At 41.3% G+C, this 13,283-nt stretch overlaps 1 protein-coding gene across 2 annotated transcripts in view; it reads right to left on the bottom strand.

Moving 5' to 3' along the window:
• Window positions 1-9,857: 9,857 nt before the first annotated feature.
• LOC115156911 (vasoactive intestinal polypeptide receptor 2) overlaps window positions 9,858-13,283 on the bottom strand; it is a 31,416-nt gene continuing 27,990 nt past the window's right edge. The window contains exons 13-14 of one of the 2 annotated variants that reach the window (XR_003868346.1): window positions 12,630-12,854; window positions 9,858-12,261 (exon numbers count right to left, since the gene is read on the bottom strand). Coding sequence is in view for 1 of the 2 variants with exons in the window: in XM_029704731.1 (XP_029560591.1) it covers window positions 12,681-12,854 (174 nt within the window). In the remaining variant the exon portion in view is untranslated. Of the gene's footprint in view, window positions 12,855-13,283 lie in introns of both variants that reach the window. The other variant, XM_029704731.1, reaches the window with a different exon arrangement.

Genomic DNA, 13,283 nt, shown 5'->3' with positions numbered 1-13,283 from the left:
TCGCCCAGGGAGCCATACAAGCTAGAATGACTAGTGCTGTGAAGAGACCCCTGGTGGCATGTCTTGTGGTGTATGTATAGGTGTCTGAGCTGATTGTTATTTGATAATGTACACAATCTGGAATTTTCATCACTGAAATATTTGTCATAAAAACTACAAGAGAAGTAGTTCATCTCTCGTCAACCCTCAACCAGGAAAGACTGACATGCATGTTGTTTATGTTAGTTCTATATGTGCAGTTCAGGGCAAGGCATGCTGCTCTGTTTTGAGCCAGCTGCAGCTTTGCTTGTTCTTTCTTTGCCGAACTTGACCATATTACCACACTCTTAGCATTCTCTCAACCAGATTCATGAGGTACTCACCTGGAATGCATTTCAATTAACAGGTGTGCCTTATTAAAAGTTAATTTGTGGAATTTCTTTCCTTCTTAATGCATTTGAGCCAATCAGTTGTGTTGTGACAAGGTAGGGGTGGTATACAGAAGATAGCTCGATTTGGTAAAAGACCAAGTTCATGTTATGGCAAGAACAGCTCAAATAAGCAAAGAGAAACGACAGTCAATCATTACGTTAAGACATGAAGGTCAGTCAATACGGAACATTTCAAGAACTTTTAAAGTTTCTTCAAGTGCAGTCGCAAAAACCATCAAGTGCTATGATGAAACGGGCTCTGAAAACATAAAATATATGTTGATTTATTCAACACTTTTTTGGTTACTACTGTACATTATTCCATATGTGTTATTTCATAGTTTTGATGTCTTCACTATTATTCTACAATGTAGAAAATAGTAAAAATAAACAAAAACCCTTGAATGAGTAGGTGTGTCCAAACTTTTGAGCGGTAGTGTATGTGTACAGAGAAATGCAAACATCAGCTTTTCCCGTGCATTGAAAAACAGATATTTACATGGAGTTTTGTGAGAAAATCATTGACGTATCAACCAACATGGCCTTAATCCTATTTAGAAAGAGGAAAATGTCAGGACAGAATTAAGTGCCAACACAAAAAGGCCTTGAAGCATTCTCAGCCCTTCATGTGAACTAAATACCACTCATCTGACAGGTCATCAAGAGATCTTCATTACAAAGGTCACAGTGGTAAGAGAAGGCGGCATGTGTTAGCATAATGCTAGCCTGGTCCCAGATCTGTTTGCATTCTTGCTATCTCCAATGCTGTCATTGTCAAGCCAAACATGGAATGGAAATTAGTGAAGGAGTTGGCACGATGGCACAAACAGACTGGCAATAAGGCTAGTCTAATGCCTATCTTGTCACTGTATTAAATCATTTGTTTACAGTCAGCTGGTAAGATGTGTTTTTGTTCTGATATTAAGGTGAATATTCAGATGACTTAAAAGAGCCAGAACCACTTTGGTTCAATTTGGTGAAGCAGAATGCAGCGCATTGACTTTGTTTCTTGTATCCAGGTTTAATGTTACAAAATATGCTGATGAGGTAGAGTTGAGGTTAATTAGAACAGACAAGAGGCCCGTGATGAACAAGAGGGGTTTGGACAGAAGATTGATGCTGGCTAGAGAGCTGTGGCCATTGATGGAGATAGTCATCTCTCTGCTCTCTGCCTGATAAACCAGAGTGACAGACGGCTCAAGGAGCAAACTGCGGAGACCCCTTCAGCCTGCCCCAGCCTGCCAGTGTCCGTACGTCCACCCTCTGACTTGTACACTGGGTGTGTCCCAAATGGCACCCTATTCCCATTATAGTGCAATACTTTTGGTCAGGGCCCATAGGGCTCTAGTCAAAAGTAGTGCACCAGGGAATAGGGTGTCATTTGGGACAGATATTTGTGTGTTCTGAGCAGGACACCACCGCCTTCCTGCACTGGCCACTGACTGTCTACCCTGAGTCTTCACTCTCATCAGCAGTCCCTTGTCACCAGTGATGCCTTTTCACAGTCATTTCAACGTTATCGCTCCACATTTTACTGACAGGTAGAGGACACAGTGGGTATGTCCAAAATGGCACCCTTTTCCCTACATAGTGCACTACTTTTGACCAGAGCCCTATTCAAAAGTAGTGTACTATAAATATCACAGGGTGCCGTTTGGAACGCAGAATGGGGGGGGACAAAATAGTTTTGTAGTGCTCATGAGCCAAAACGGGTCCCCGAAAGTTTTTGCACACTTGTGTACTACATCATGCATTTCGTATGATATGTTAGGAATTGAACCAAAAATATATATAGCTATATATAATCCAGCTGTTATATCCCAGATAGCCCCTTTAACTTTTGTCCTGATGAAAGTCTGGTTCTAGGAATAAAACAGAGATACAAATAATGTTTGTTGATTCAGAGCCACTCCTCCAGAAGCCATTGTGAAAAGGTAATAAATAGATGTGTGAAGATAAAGTGCTTGTTGGGAATATACACAGAAAATTATGATGACCAGGACATAGTAACTCTGCATCCGCCGTTGGGGGAATTTCAATGCCATTTTACATTTTTCTATGGTAGGTAGCTATCTGTTTCTACATAGGAAAGAAGCTGCCATTTGAAATGCAGACCACATCCCCTCGGTATCAGCAGTGTTAGTGAAAGCAGCGCTAGAGGCAGAGGGAGTTCGTTTTTTTCCTCTTTGATGAGGACATCAAAGTCAGCACTGGCACTAACACAAAAACCATTGCCCTTTAATTCAATGAAACCTAGTGCTGAGGGAAACTACCCCAACCCAACTCCAGGCTTGTGTGATGTATTACAGAGATTTGCATATGCATGACTATGTCTCTATGTCTATGCCACTAGGTTCAGCTTGTCCTCCAGTGATCATTAGCAAATCAAACATGAAACAGTAGGGGAGGGTGGGATGTTGAGACATTTTTTACATTCAGCATTACTACGTCAAGGGAAAGAATATATCTACTGTACATATATCTCAGGATGTTGTGTATCCCTGGAAATAATCAGAAGTCATGTAAACATAGCAGTTTTGAACAGGGGCTTCGTGCACCCATTCATTTAGAGGGGGCACAAAGTACGTGAGGATGGGGGGGGGGCCTTTGTCCGAGAATTTAGCCTATTGTCTGCAAAGGTTGTTACATTGTAACTACTGTACATAGTAAATATAAAGGTTATACTCTACTGGGCTTCACATTAGATTAAGTTCATTGCTCCTGGGTAAGTACAGTACATAATTACTATTATATCCTATGTAACTACATTGTTCTTACATTACACTTGATTTAGCATAGCCTTTGAGCCAGGTCATGTCATACAAAATGACTGGTAGTTAATGACAGGGTGTGCCTTGTTACAATTGTTGTTACCAGGTCCTAGTCTATTTATCAACCCTGGTATTACATGTGGATTCAATGGCAGTGGCACCTTGTGCATGTCACAAGGTCTGATTTTGGTTCAAGTTATTATCATTCACAAGTGACTTTCAAACATGTAATTACAAAACACTAGTTTCATAGTGAGACAAGAAAATGTGTAATAACAGACAATGTACCCTGTAATTACAGGGTCTGTCTGTCTGTCTGTCTGTCTGTCTGTCTGTATGTATGTATGTATGTATGTATGTATGTGAGGGGGTCTGTCTGTCTGTCTGTCTGTCTGTCTGTCTCTTCATACAATTGCTAGGTGACTAGAATTACAGAGATACAAGTTTTTCTTTATTCGTTCATCAAGAAGGAATCAATAGGCTACATAGCTTTATAAAATGAATTTACAAACATAACTCCTGCGAGTCCAGCCAATCACTGGCAGCAAAAATCAAATCAATCGCTGTGTGTATCCCTCTCTACACTCTCTCTCATCCTCCACTGCATGATACTGTCTGCACTCACACCGAGTCTGCACCTTGGAAGGAAACACTTACTAGGGAGAATAGGGTGGGGGTGGGGGGGGGGGGGGGTGGGGTACTCTTTGCCTGGTCCAGTCAGTGTGCCCCCTCCGCCAAATTATTTGTTATTATTTAATGAATGGAATGTGGGTTTGGTGTATTGTATATCTTAAATGTATGCCTACATTCAGATATACACTGAGTATACCAAACATAAGGAACACTTCCCCCCCACACACAAGTGGGATCATAGCTTTCACCTGGATTCACCTGGTCAGTCATGGAAATAACACTCTGTCTGTCTGTGTCTGTCTGTCTGTCTGTCTGTCTGTCTGTCTGTCTGTCTGTCTGTCTGTCTGTCTGTCTGTCTGTCTGTCTGTCTGTCTGTCTGTCTGTCTGTCTGTCTGTCTGTCTGTCTGTCTGTCTGTCTGTCTGTCTGTCTGTCATGAAAATAAAGCTCTTTGGCCACACCAGTGGTGAGCTTGGCATCAAAATGAGAATGCATGAGCATAAAATACCCCCATACCTACTGTAAAATGTGGTGGTGAATCTTTAATTTTATTGGGCTATTTTGCTTTAACTAGTCCTGTGGCCCTTGTCAACGGCATCATGAACTTTACCCAGTACCAGGACATTTTAGACCAAAACATGGATGCCTCTGCCAAGAGGCTGAAACTTGGCTGCAAGTGAATAACCCGAAGCACACATCAAAACCCACAAAGAACATTTTGCAATGGTCATCTCAGTCTCCTATGGTTTGATTTGAAGAGGACAGTCCATAAGCGCAGACGAAGGATATCAAGGATCTGGAAGGATTCTGTATGGGGAAATGGTCTAAGATGCCTCCCAACGTGTTCTCCAACTAATACAACATTATAGAAAAAGGCTCAGTGCCATTACCTCGCAAGGTGAGGTATTGAAATGTATTGAAAATAAGAGTGTCAATAATTTTGAATTACTTGTTCAAGAAAATCTATTTCTCTGAGCAATTGTATTAGTATAAAATAATATAATTTCCCAATTTCTTTGCATACAATATAGATCAGTATATACATTATTTTATACATTAATTTTTGCAAATCTTTCTCAAAGACTTGACGCATATCTTTTCGCATTGAATGCAATCTATTGAGTTATGCGTTACATTTCATGATGCATATCATTTTGCAAAAGCATACCAGACTGAAGCTTATCAGTTGATACCAGGCTGGTACACCCTACCTCTTCCTGCTCCTGAATAAATGAATTGTGGGGGTGCAATGGAAGCCAGTTAACTTGTATTGTATATGTTAGCTACATTTACATAAGTATATAGCATCCAAAGGAACCACAGTCATATTATATCTTCCAGTCATATTTCATCACTAAGGCAACAATCAAATCCAAAGGCAATAACATCAGGGACTCCTCACTGTTCTCCACACACATTTCTGAAGTACAATTTACTTGAGCTTGTTTACCTCATACATAAAAAGGAAACACAGGGGATAGCTCTTTAATAGCTCTATGATTGGCTGGGTTAATATGTTAAATTCATTTACTGTGGGTTTTTGTAATGTGAGCCTGAACAAACAACCTACAGCACAGACCATAGGCTAATCTTTCTTCCCTCATGTAGAAAGAGATTGTCGACATCCCAGATGGCACCCTATTCGCTACAAAGTTCCCTGTAATGCACTATTTAGGGAATAGGGTTCCATTTGGGACTCAGATATTCAAATCTGCTCCTTGACTGAACCCCATAAACATGTTAACACATCCCTTCTCTATGATCTAATCAGGAGGATTATGTTGCTATAAATAAACATGCTATAAATCTGCCCATCAGGGCAATGAGCCACTCTTGTGTAGCAGAGGTTCCTACTGAGTGGTTTGAGTGGGTCATATTTTAGAATTTCTTCTAGCTACTGCTTCAGGATTTCCGATCCAAATGACAACTATCTTGCTCATTGCTCATAGCCTGGCCCAATTTCTTGCGAAAATATATAAAGTCCAGCGAATAAGAACCAAATGCACCCATTTCATGATACAATTATCAAACTTGGTACACTAATACTAGATACCTTAAGGAACATTTTAAGATGTTTGGGATGCTTGTCAATTAACCAGGGCAGCCATTTTGATAAAATGGCTGTCATTTTGATTTCCTGTTAGAAGAAAATAGAGTAATATAAAAACATGAGCTGGCGCACACCCAGAAAATGTGTTTGTGTGGAGGTGCTGACTAATGGCAAACAAACTATAAACTATCAAAATAAATATATAAACTTGCAGTAATTTATTGGGTATTTACTATTTACCAACTTTTCGGCATCACTGTGCCTTCTTCAAGGTAATGTCATGAATACTTGAACCAGGTTATGTAGACAAACAGTGCAATTAGTGCAACCAATGAAAATAGTGAAGGGTGTGTCATAATGATTAAGTTAATTAGAATGAATTACTGATGGCATATTAAATATATTAGGCTATTGTTATCATAGGGTAAAATAATTCCAAACAATATCAAAATGACTTTGTAATGTAATCTAGTCACTAAATCAACCCCACAGATAATGTAGAAAATAATAATTATCATAAAGTCATCTTAAGACCTTCATGGGGGTCATATTTGTTACTTCTAGGTTGGACTACTGCAATGCTCTACTTTCCGGCTACCCGGATAAAGCACTAAATAAACTTCACTTAGTGCTAAATATGGCTGCTAGAATCCTGACTAGAACCAAAAAATTTTATCATATTACTCCAGTGCTAGCCTCCCTACACTGGCTTCCTGTTAAGGCAAGGGCTGATTTCAAGGTTTTACTGCTAACCTACAAAGCATTACATGGGCTTGCTCCTACCTATCTTTCCGATTTGGTCCTGCCGTACATACCTACACGTACGCTACGGTCACAAGACGCGGGCCTCCTAATTGTTCCTAGAATTTCTAAGCAAACAGCTGGAGGCAGGGCTTTCTCCTATATAGCTCCATTTTTATGGAATAGTCTGCCTACCCATGTGAGAGACGCAGACTCAGTCTCAACCTTTAAGTCTTTACTGAAGACACATCTCTTCAGTAGGTCCTATGATTAAGTGTAGTCTGGCCCAGGGGTGTGAAGGTGAACGGAAAGGCTGGAGCCACGAACTGCCCTTGCTGTCTCTGCCTGGCCGGTTTCCCCTCTTTCCACTGGGATTCTCTGCCTCTACCCCTATTACGGGGGCTGAGTCACTGGCTTACTGGTGTTCTTCCATGCGGTCCCTGGGAGGGGTGCGTCACTTGAGTGGGTTGAGTCACTGACGTGGTCTTCCTGTCTGGGTTGGCGCCCCCCCTTGGGCTGTGCCGTGGCGGAGATCTTTGTGGGCTATACTTGGCCTTGTCCCGGGATGGTATGTTGGTGGTTGGAGATATCCCTCCAGTGGTGTGGAGGCTGTGCTTTGGCAAAGTGGGTGGGGTTATATCCTACCTGTTTGGCCCTGTCCGGGGGTTTCATCGGATGGGGCCACAGTGTCTCCTGACCCCTCCTGTCTCAGCCTCCAGTATTTATGCTCCAGTAGTTTATGTGTTGGGGGGCTAGGGTCAGTCTGTCACATCTGGAGTATTTCTCTTGTCTTTTCCGATGTCCTGTGTGAATTTAAATATGCTCTCTCTAATTCTCTCTTTCTCTCTTTCTTTCTTTCTCTCTCTCGGAGGACCTGAGCCCTAGGACCATGCCTCAGGACTACCTGGCTTGATGACTCCTTGCTGTCCCTAGTTCACCTGGCCGTGCTGCTGCTCCAGTTCCAACTGTTCTGCCTGCAGCTATGGAACCCTGACCTGTTCACCGGACGTGCTACCTGTCCCAGACCTGCTGTCCCAATCCTGCTGGAACCCTGACCTATTCACCGGACGTGCTACCTGTCCCAGACCTGCTGTTTTCAACTCTCTAGAGACAGCAGGAGCGGTAGAGATACTCTCAAAGATCGGCTATGAAAAAGCCAACTGACACTTACTCTTGTGTTACTGACTTGTTGCACCCTCGACAACTACTATGATTACTATTATTTGACCATGCTGGTCATTTATGAACATTTGAACATCTAGGCCATGTGCTGTTATAATCTCCACCCGGCACAGCCAGAAGAGGACTGGCTACCCCTCATAGCCTGGTTCCTCTCTAGGTTTCTTCCTAGGTTTTGGCCTTTCTAGGGAGTTTTTCCTAGCCACCGTGCTTCTACACCTGCATTGCTTGCTGTTTGGGGTTTTAGGCTGGGTTTCTGTACAGCACTTTGAGATATCAGCTGATGTAAGAAGGGCTATATAAATAAATTTGATTTGATTTGATTTGATATTGAGGTCATATTTGACCTATGTAAAAAATGTATGACCTTGTGTAAATAAGTATTTTTGGCTATAGTGCCATTGCAGACATTTTCTATTACCTCCCTGATGGCAATTTCCAATATGCCGCCCCCCCCCAACACGGTCCAGCAGGTGAAGAAGCCGAATGTGAAGGTCCTGGACTATCGTTTTAGAGAATTTGGCAGTACATCCAACCGGCCTCACAACCGTAGACTAACCACGTGGTCTACGGTTGTGAGACTGGTTGGATGCACTGCCAAATTCTCTAAAACGACATCAGAAGCAGCTTATGGTAGCGAAATGCACATTAAATTCTCTGGAACGTTTCTGCAGTCAGCATGCCAATTGCACAATCCCTCAAAACTTGAGACATCTGTGGCATTGTGTTGTGTGACAAAACTGCACATTTTAAAGTGGCCTTTTATCGTCCCAGCACAAGGTGCACCAGTGTAATGATCATGCCGTTTAATCAGTTTCTTGATATGCCACATCTGTCAGGTGGATGGATTATCTTGACAAAGGAGAAATGCTTACTAACAGGGATGTAAAAAAATGTGTGCACAACATTTGAGAGAAATAAGATTTTTGTGTGAATGGAATTCATTTTGAAACACAGGACCAACACTTTATGTTGCGTTTATATTTTTGTTCAGTGTAGTTTGAGAGAATGAAATAAAGCATGCTTATTCGTGGCAACATAATCATGTGACATTTTACCTCTAGTGCAGATAAGCGTGAGTGATGGTATTTGTCACGTCTCTCATATGCTCACTCGCATTTGTTTGCAATCATTCCAGAGGAGCCTTGTGTGGTCTCTACTGCTCAAAAACAATCCATTAGTGTAGCCAGTAATGTTGGAGGTGTGGGAGGTTCACTCAAGCTGTAAGGAGGAGGTTTCTTAACAGCTTTGAGAAAGAAGTATAACGAAACAACTGTTAGATCTCCATCTATGGCTCAAATCTATGCGTAGTAACACCATCAGCCTGAGGCCTCTCAATCTTAAAAGTTTTGATACAGATATTTTGACAAGATAGTAATGAACAGATTCTCATTTTGAAGACGTGATTAAACCCACTCATTCACAATTCTCATATCCCATCCTCTCATATGCCAAATGCTAGAATAGGGGTATAATATGACAACCAGGATGTGTAGAGAAATAGAGTGAATCCAGTGTGGATCAGTCGTTCTTTCTTGGACAGCATCTTCTCTTCCAATTAGTGCTGCTGCCTCTGCCCCAGAGCAGCTATGTCAGCTCAGATCACCACAGCTCCCCGTCTCCGAGTCAGCAACACGTTCAGCTAGCGTCCTCGCATCCTGCTCTACGGCCCAATTGGCACCCTATTACCTGCATAGTGCACTACTTTTGACCAGAGCCTAGTGGCCCTGGTCAAAAGTAGTGCACTATGTAGGCAATAGGGTGATTTGGGACATATATGGAAAGTAACCCAGAGCTCTAAACAGAGTCTATGAACCAGCAGGAAGGACAAGGTTTAATCAGTAACAGCAAAACATAGGCTGTAACAAATCTACTTGTAGTGGGATCTCCTTGATTGTATTAGCTTTCCTCTTTAACTTTTTTCTCTCTCCATTTGTGTTGTTTATCATGCAACAAGCCCTTTAGGGATTCTTCTACCTATTAATAGTCATTGGTATTAGCATTGGAAACGACCACGGTGGTGCCCTTCAAAATGAGTTCATGGGCAAGCCTCATCAATGACGAAATGAGTCATAAAAGGTGCTGTATTGTTTACTCATCATGATCTCATGATATACATGTACCCAGACATTAAACAAAGCATCATTCAATAGCATGTTGCTAATATATAAAAATGTTTGTTATGCAACCTTATAAAATGTCCCCCCGCGGTGGGAGGGTATAGCGGTGAGAATACAGCTAATGTAAAGATATATTTGACCATAAAGGCAAACATTTTGTTCTCATAAGGACATACAGCCTTGTAGCCTAGTCCCAAATCTGTTTGTGCTCTTGCCAACTCCATGGCTGTCTATGTTAAACCAATGACAATGCGTATGGCACTTAGCCTGACAATGAGTGACAAGGAGTTGACATGAACACACAAACAGACAGTCAGGCTAATCAATACAAGGATACATCACTAATGTTCATGAAAGCTATGGCATTTAATATACACATAGGATGCACCCTAAATTACACCCTATTCCTATTTTGTGCACTACTTTTGAACAGAGCTGGTCAAAACTGTTGCACTACGTAGGGAATAGTGTGCCATTTGGGAAGCAGTCATGGCAATAGGATTTGGAATAAATAATTACGATTAAATAGCAAGTATTAGGCACTTAACATTTTGATTGACTACTGTACATCAATGACAAACATGCCCCAGAAAAAGCACACACAATCTTGGCAGTATTTTACATGGCAAATACATGAGGTCGTCTGAAATATCTTAGGTGATCAGGGAATAACCTTACAGTAGATATAACCTTTGGGAATAATTTGTTACTAAACACAAAAGATTTGAATGTTGGAGCCAAGGACTTGTTCTTATGTGACCTCAAGTCTAAACATTGTCACCTTCTCAGTGAAAACACTGAGGAAAAAGCCAAGCTAATCAGCATTCATTTCCTGTCTTTCTTTCATATCTACACCAAGCGCCTGAAATCACGGTCTGGGTCAGTTTGGTATGCCGGATGGATGTGTGTATAGCATCCCAGACTGGAGCATTTACGTTATCTACCACAGAACTCATACCTTGAGTTAACATTTACATGGACAACATAGCTGTATAACTTACATCAGAGAAGGCTTTGGTTGATTGCCTTGACGAATGAACACAAACAACAACAAAAAGCATAGCATACTGTAAAAGACAGAGGGAAATTACATTCACATGATGCAACACTATACCACAATCATGTGGTATAACATTCATGGTCTTTGCAGAAAATAATTCTGAGATATATCTCAGCAAACATGACATACCAGTACTTTGCAGTAGGTCAAGATACTCTTATGTACACAATGGTCGTTCACCTCCTCTAAGCCCTACTCTTACAGTTCTTAGACAACTGATGCAGAAAACCTGTGTTTTTTTGTCAACAATCTTATTTTATAATCCTTTTGATGGCAATCCAAAGCAACATGTAAAATGTACACATGTAGTATAACTAATACACATCCTTGCCCTGACAATTCTAGTTTCCTTGTAATCATGTTTTGTCAAAATTGCAATGGATTTACTAGAACCACAGTCAGCTCGGCTAATATATCATAAAAAAATTGAGGAACTCAAACCTACTGTTGAGAGTTAGAATAGCAGAATACACAAGGTGCAATTTCGAAAATGTGGTTGTGCATCAGCAGTTTGTCTCTTACAGTCACTCAATTATCCCACGTAGGCTAAAGTTTTTTAGATTGGTAAACTATTCGAGCCAGCGATCTAAACTTGTAGTAATCATGGTTGAATTACCGACCATGGGGGCCCCATTGATTTAGTTAGTCACTCTCACTCAGATATCCTATTAAAAACTGCAAACATGGCACGGAGTATATGTAGAATTGAAGGATATTACCTTTGAACCTGAACAACTTTCTCTCTGCCCCATGGCAAAAGGAGTAGAATTGCATGAAATTAATGAAAAAAACTGCAACATTATCTGAGGTGAAGAGAACATTTTGCCGTTTTAAAGCTAATTTCTTGCAATTCTACACATTTTGCCATGACATTTTGCCATGATATCTGAGTGAGAGTGACTAACAAAATCAAATGGGGGGGGGGGGGCCTGGAGGACAGGGCCCTTCGGCACACTCCGTGCCCAGTCTGTAACTTGGGGATGATTACTACAGGGTTTAGATAGCTGGGTAGACTACCTTTCCCAGCAATCTAAAGAATTGAGCTGACATAGCTGGGCTACCTTGAGTGACTGTCAGTGACTGACATGACAAGTGGCAAACTGCAATGCATGACCATATTTCTAAATTGCAACTTGTCTATTCTACTTTGTAACTCTCAACAGTAAGTTGAAACCCCGACTGAGTTCCTACGTTTTTTTTTTTTTTTTTTTGGATTGGGGACCCCCTAGTGGCCGTGGAACCGTGGGTGTATAGGCAGAGGCATCTCTGGTCGTTAACCACAGAGTCAAATCCATTTTACTACAGGGAGAGAGATAGAGGGGGAGAGATAAAGATATAAGAGCCATGCAGAGCACTTCTCCCTGGCATCCAGTAATGAAATGTTTACTTAAACTAACCAATTATTACAAATATTGACATTAATGCAGTATAGCCCAATTTATTCATATCTGTTCAAAAATACCCTGTTACGCCATCTGCCATAAATTGTGGGCACAAAAAAAACAATTTCAAACCCTGTACCGGGGTCCAGGTTTTAGTGACAAACTCATTAGGTGATCCTAGAGTGCCATTGTGCCAATTGTTCTGCCAATACCGTGGTCCAAGCTAACTTTTTAGTGCCCACAACTGTAGGCTGTGTGTGCTGTAGTGTGTATTTAGGCCAATACCAGAGTTCCAGAGCGTTTTAATGGAGACCGATCCCTCTTTACACGCAGCCCTCACACATCAGTGGTCTCTGTCTGCAGGAAGGACTGAGCACGAGAATTACGTTGGAACTGAGCCATGTTCTCTGAGCCGTTTCTGGAGGTGTAGGTGTTGTGCTGGGTGTAGTTTCTGGCCATATGGCAGTTGAGGCATATACTCCGCCATTTTCTCTTGAGTTCCCCTTGAACCTGAAGTAGCAAGGTAAATCTTTTAGCACAGAGGGAAAACTAGCCCACGTCTGTCACTACATTGCTTATATAAAATCTTATAAAATGCCGTACTCATCGTTTCACTACAATGAAAACAAGCAGACACCAATTAAAATGTACATTTGTAGTAACTGCTAACAAAATACCTTTAAACATTTTTCATAATTAACACTTTTACACTTTAGTAATTTAGCACTTAATACTGTCAAGTACATTTTTCCTCAATAAGGTTGCTATCAGCCAAGTCAGAGCCAGTAAGTGGTAAAAAAAAATCCAGTGCGAGTGTTAGTTCACAAATGTGTTTTTGTTTTGTATTTTGGGGGGGGGGGGGGGGTGTTGAGGAGGGGTGTGAGGGGGTGCTGTGGGATTATTTAAGATATTATTAAAAGAGGTAGGGTTTCAGTTTTT

The sequence above is a fragment of the Salmo trutta genome, chromosome 21, assembly GCF_901001165.1.
Source record: "Salmo trutta chromosome 21, fSalTru1.1, whole genome shotgun sequence".
In the NCBI taxonomy this organism is placed as follows: domain Eukaryota; kingdom Metazoa; phylum Chordata; class Actinopteri; order Salmoniformes; family Salmonidae; genus Salmo; species Salmo trutta.
Note: the sequence above shows the minus strand (reverse complement) of the source record. Positions and strands in the feature narration are given on the sequence as shown.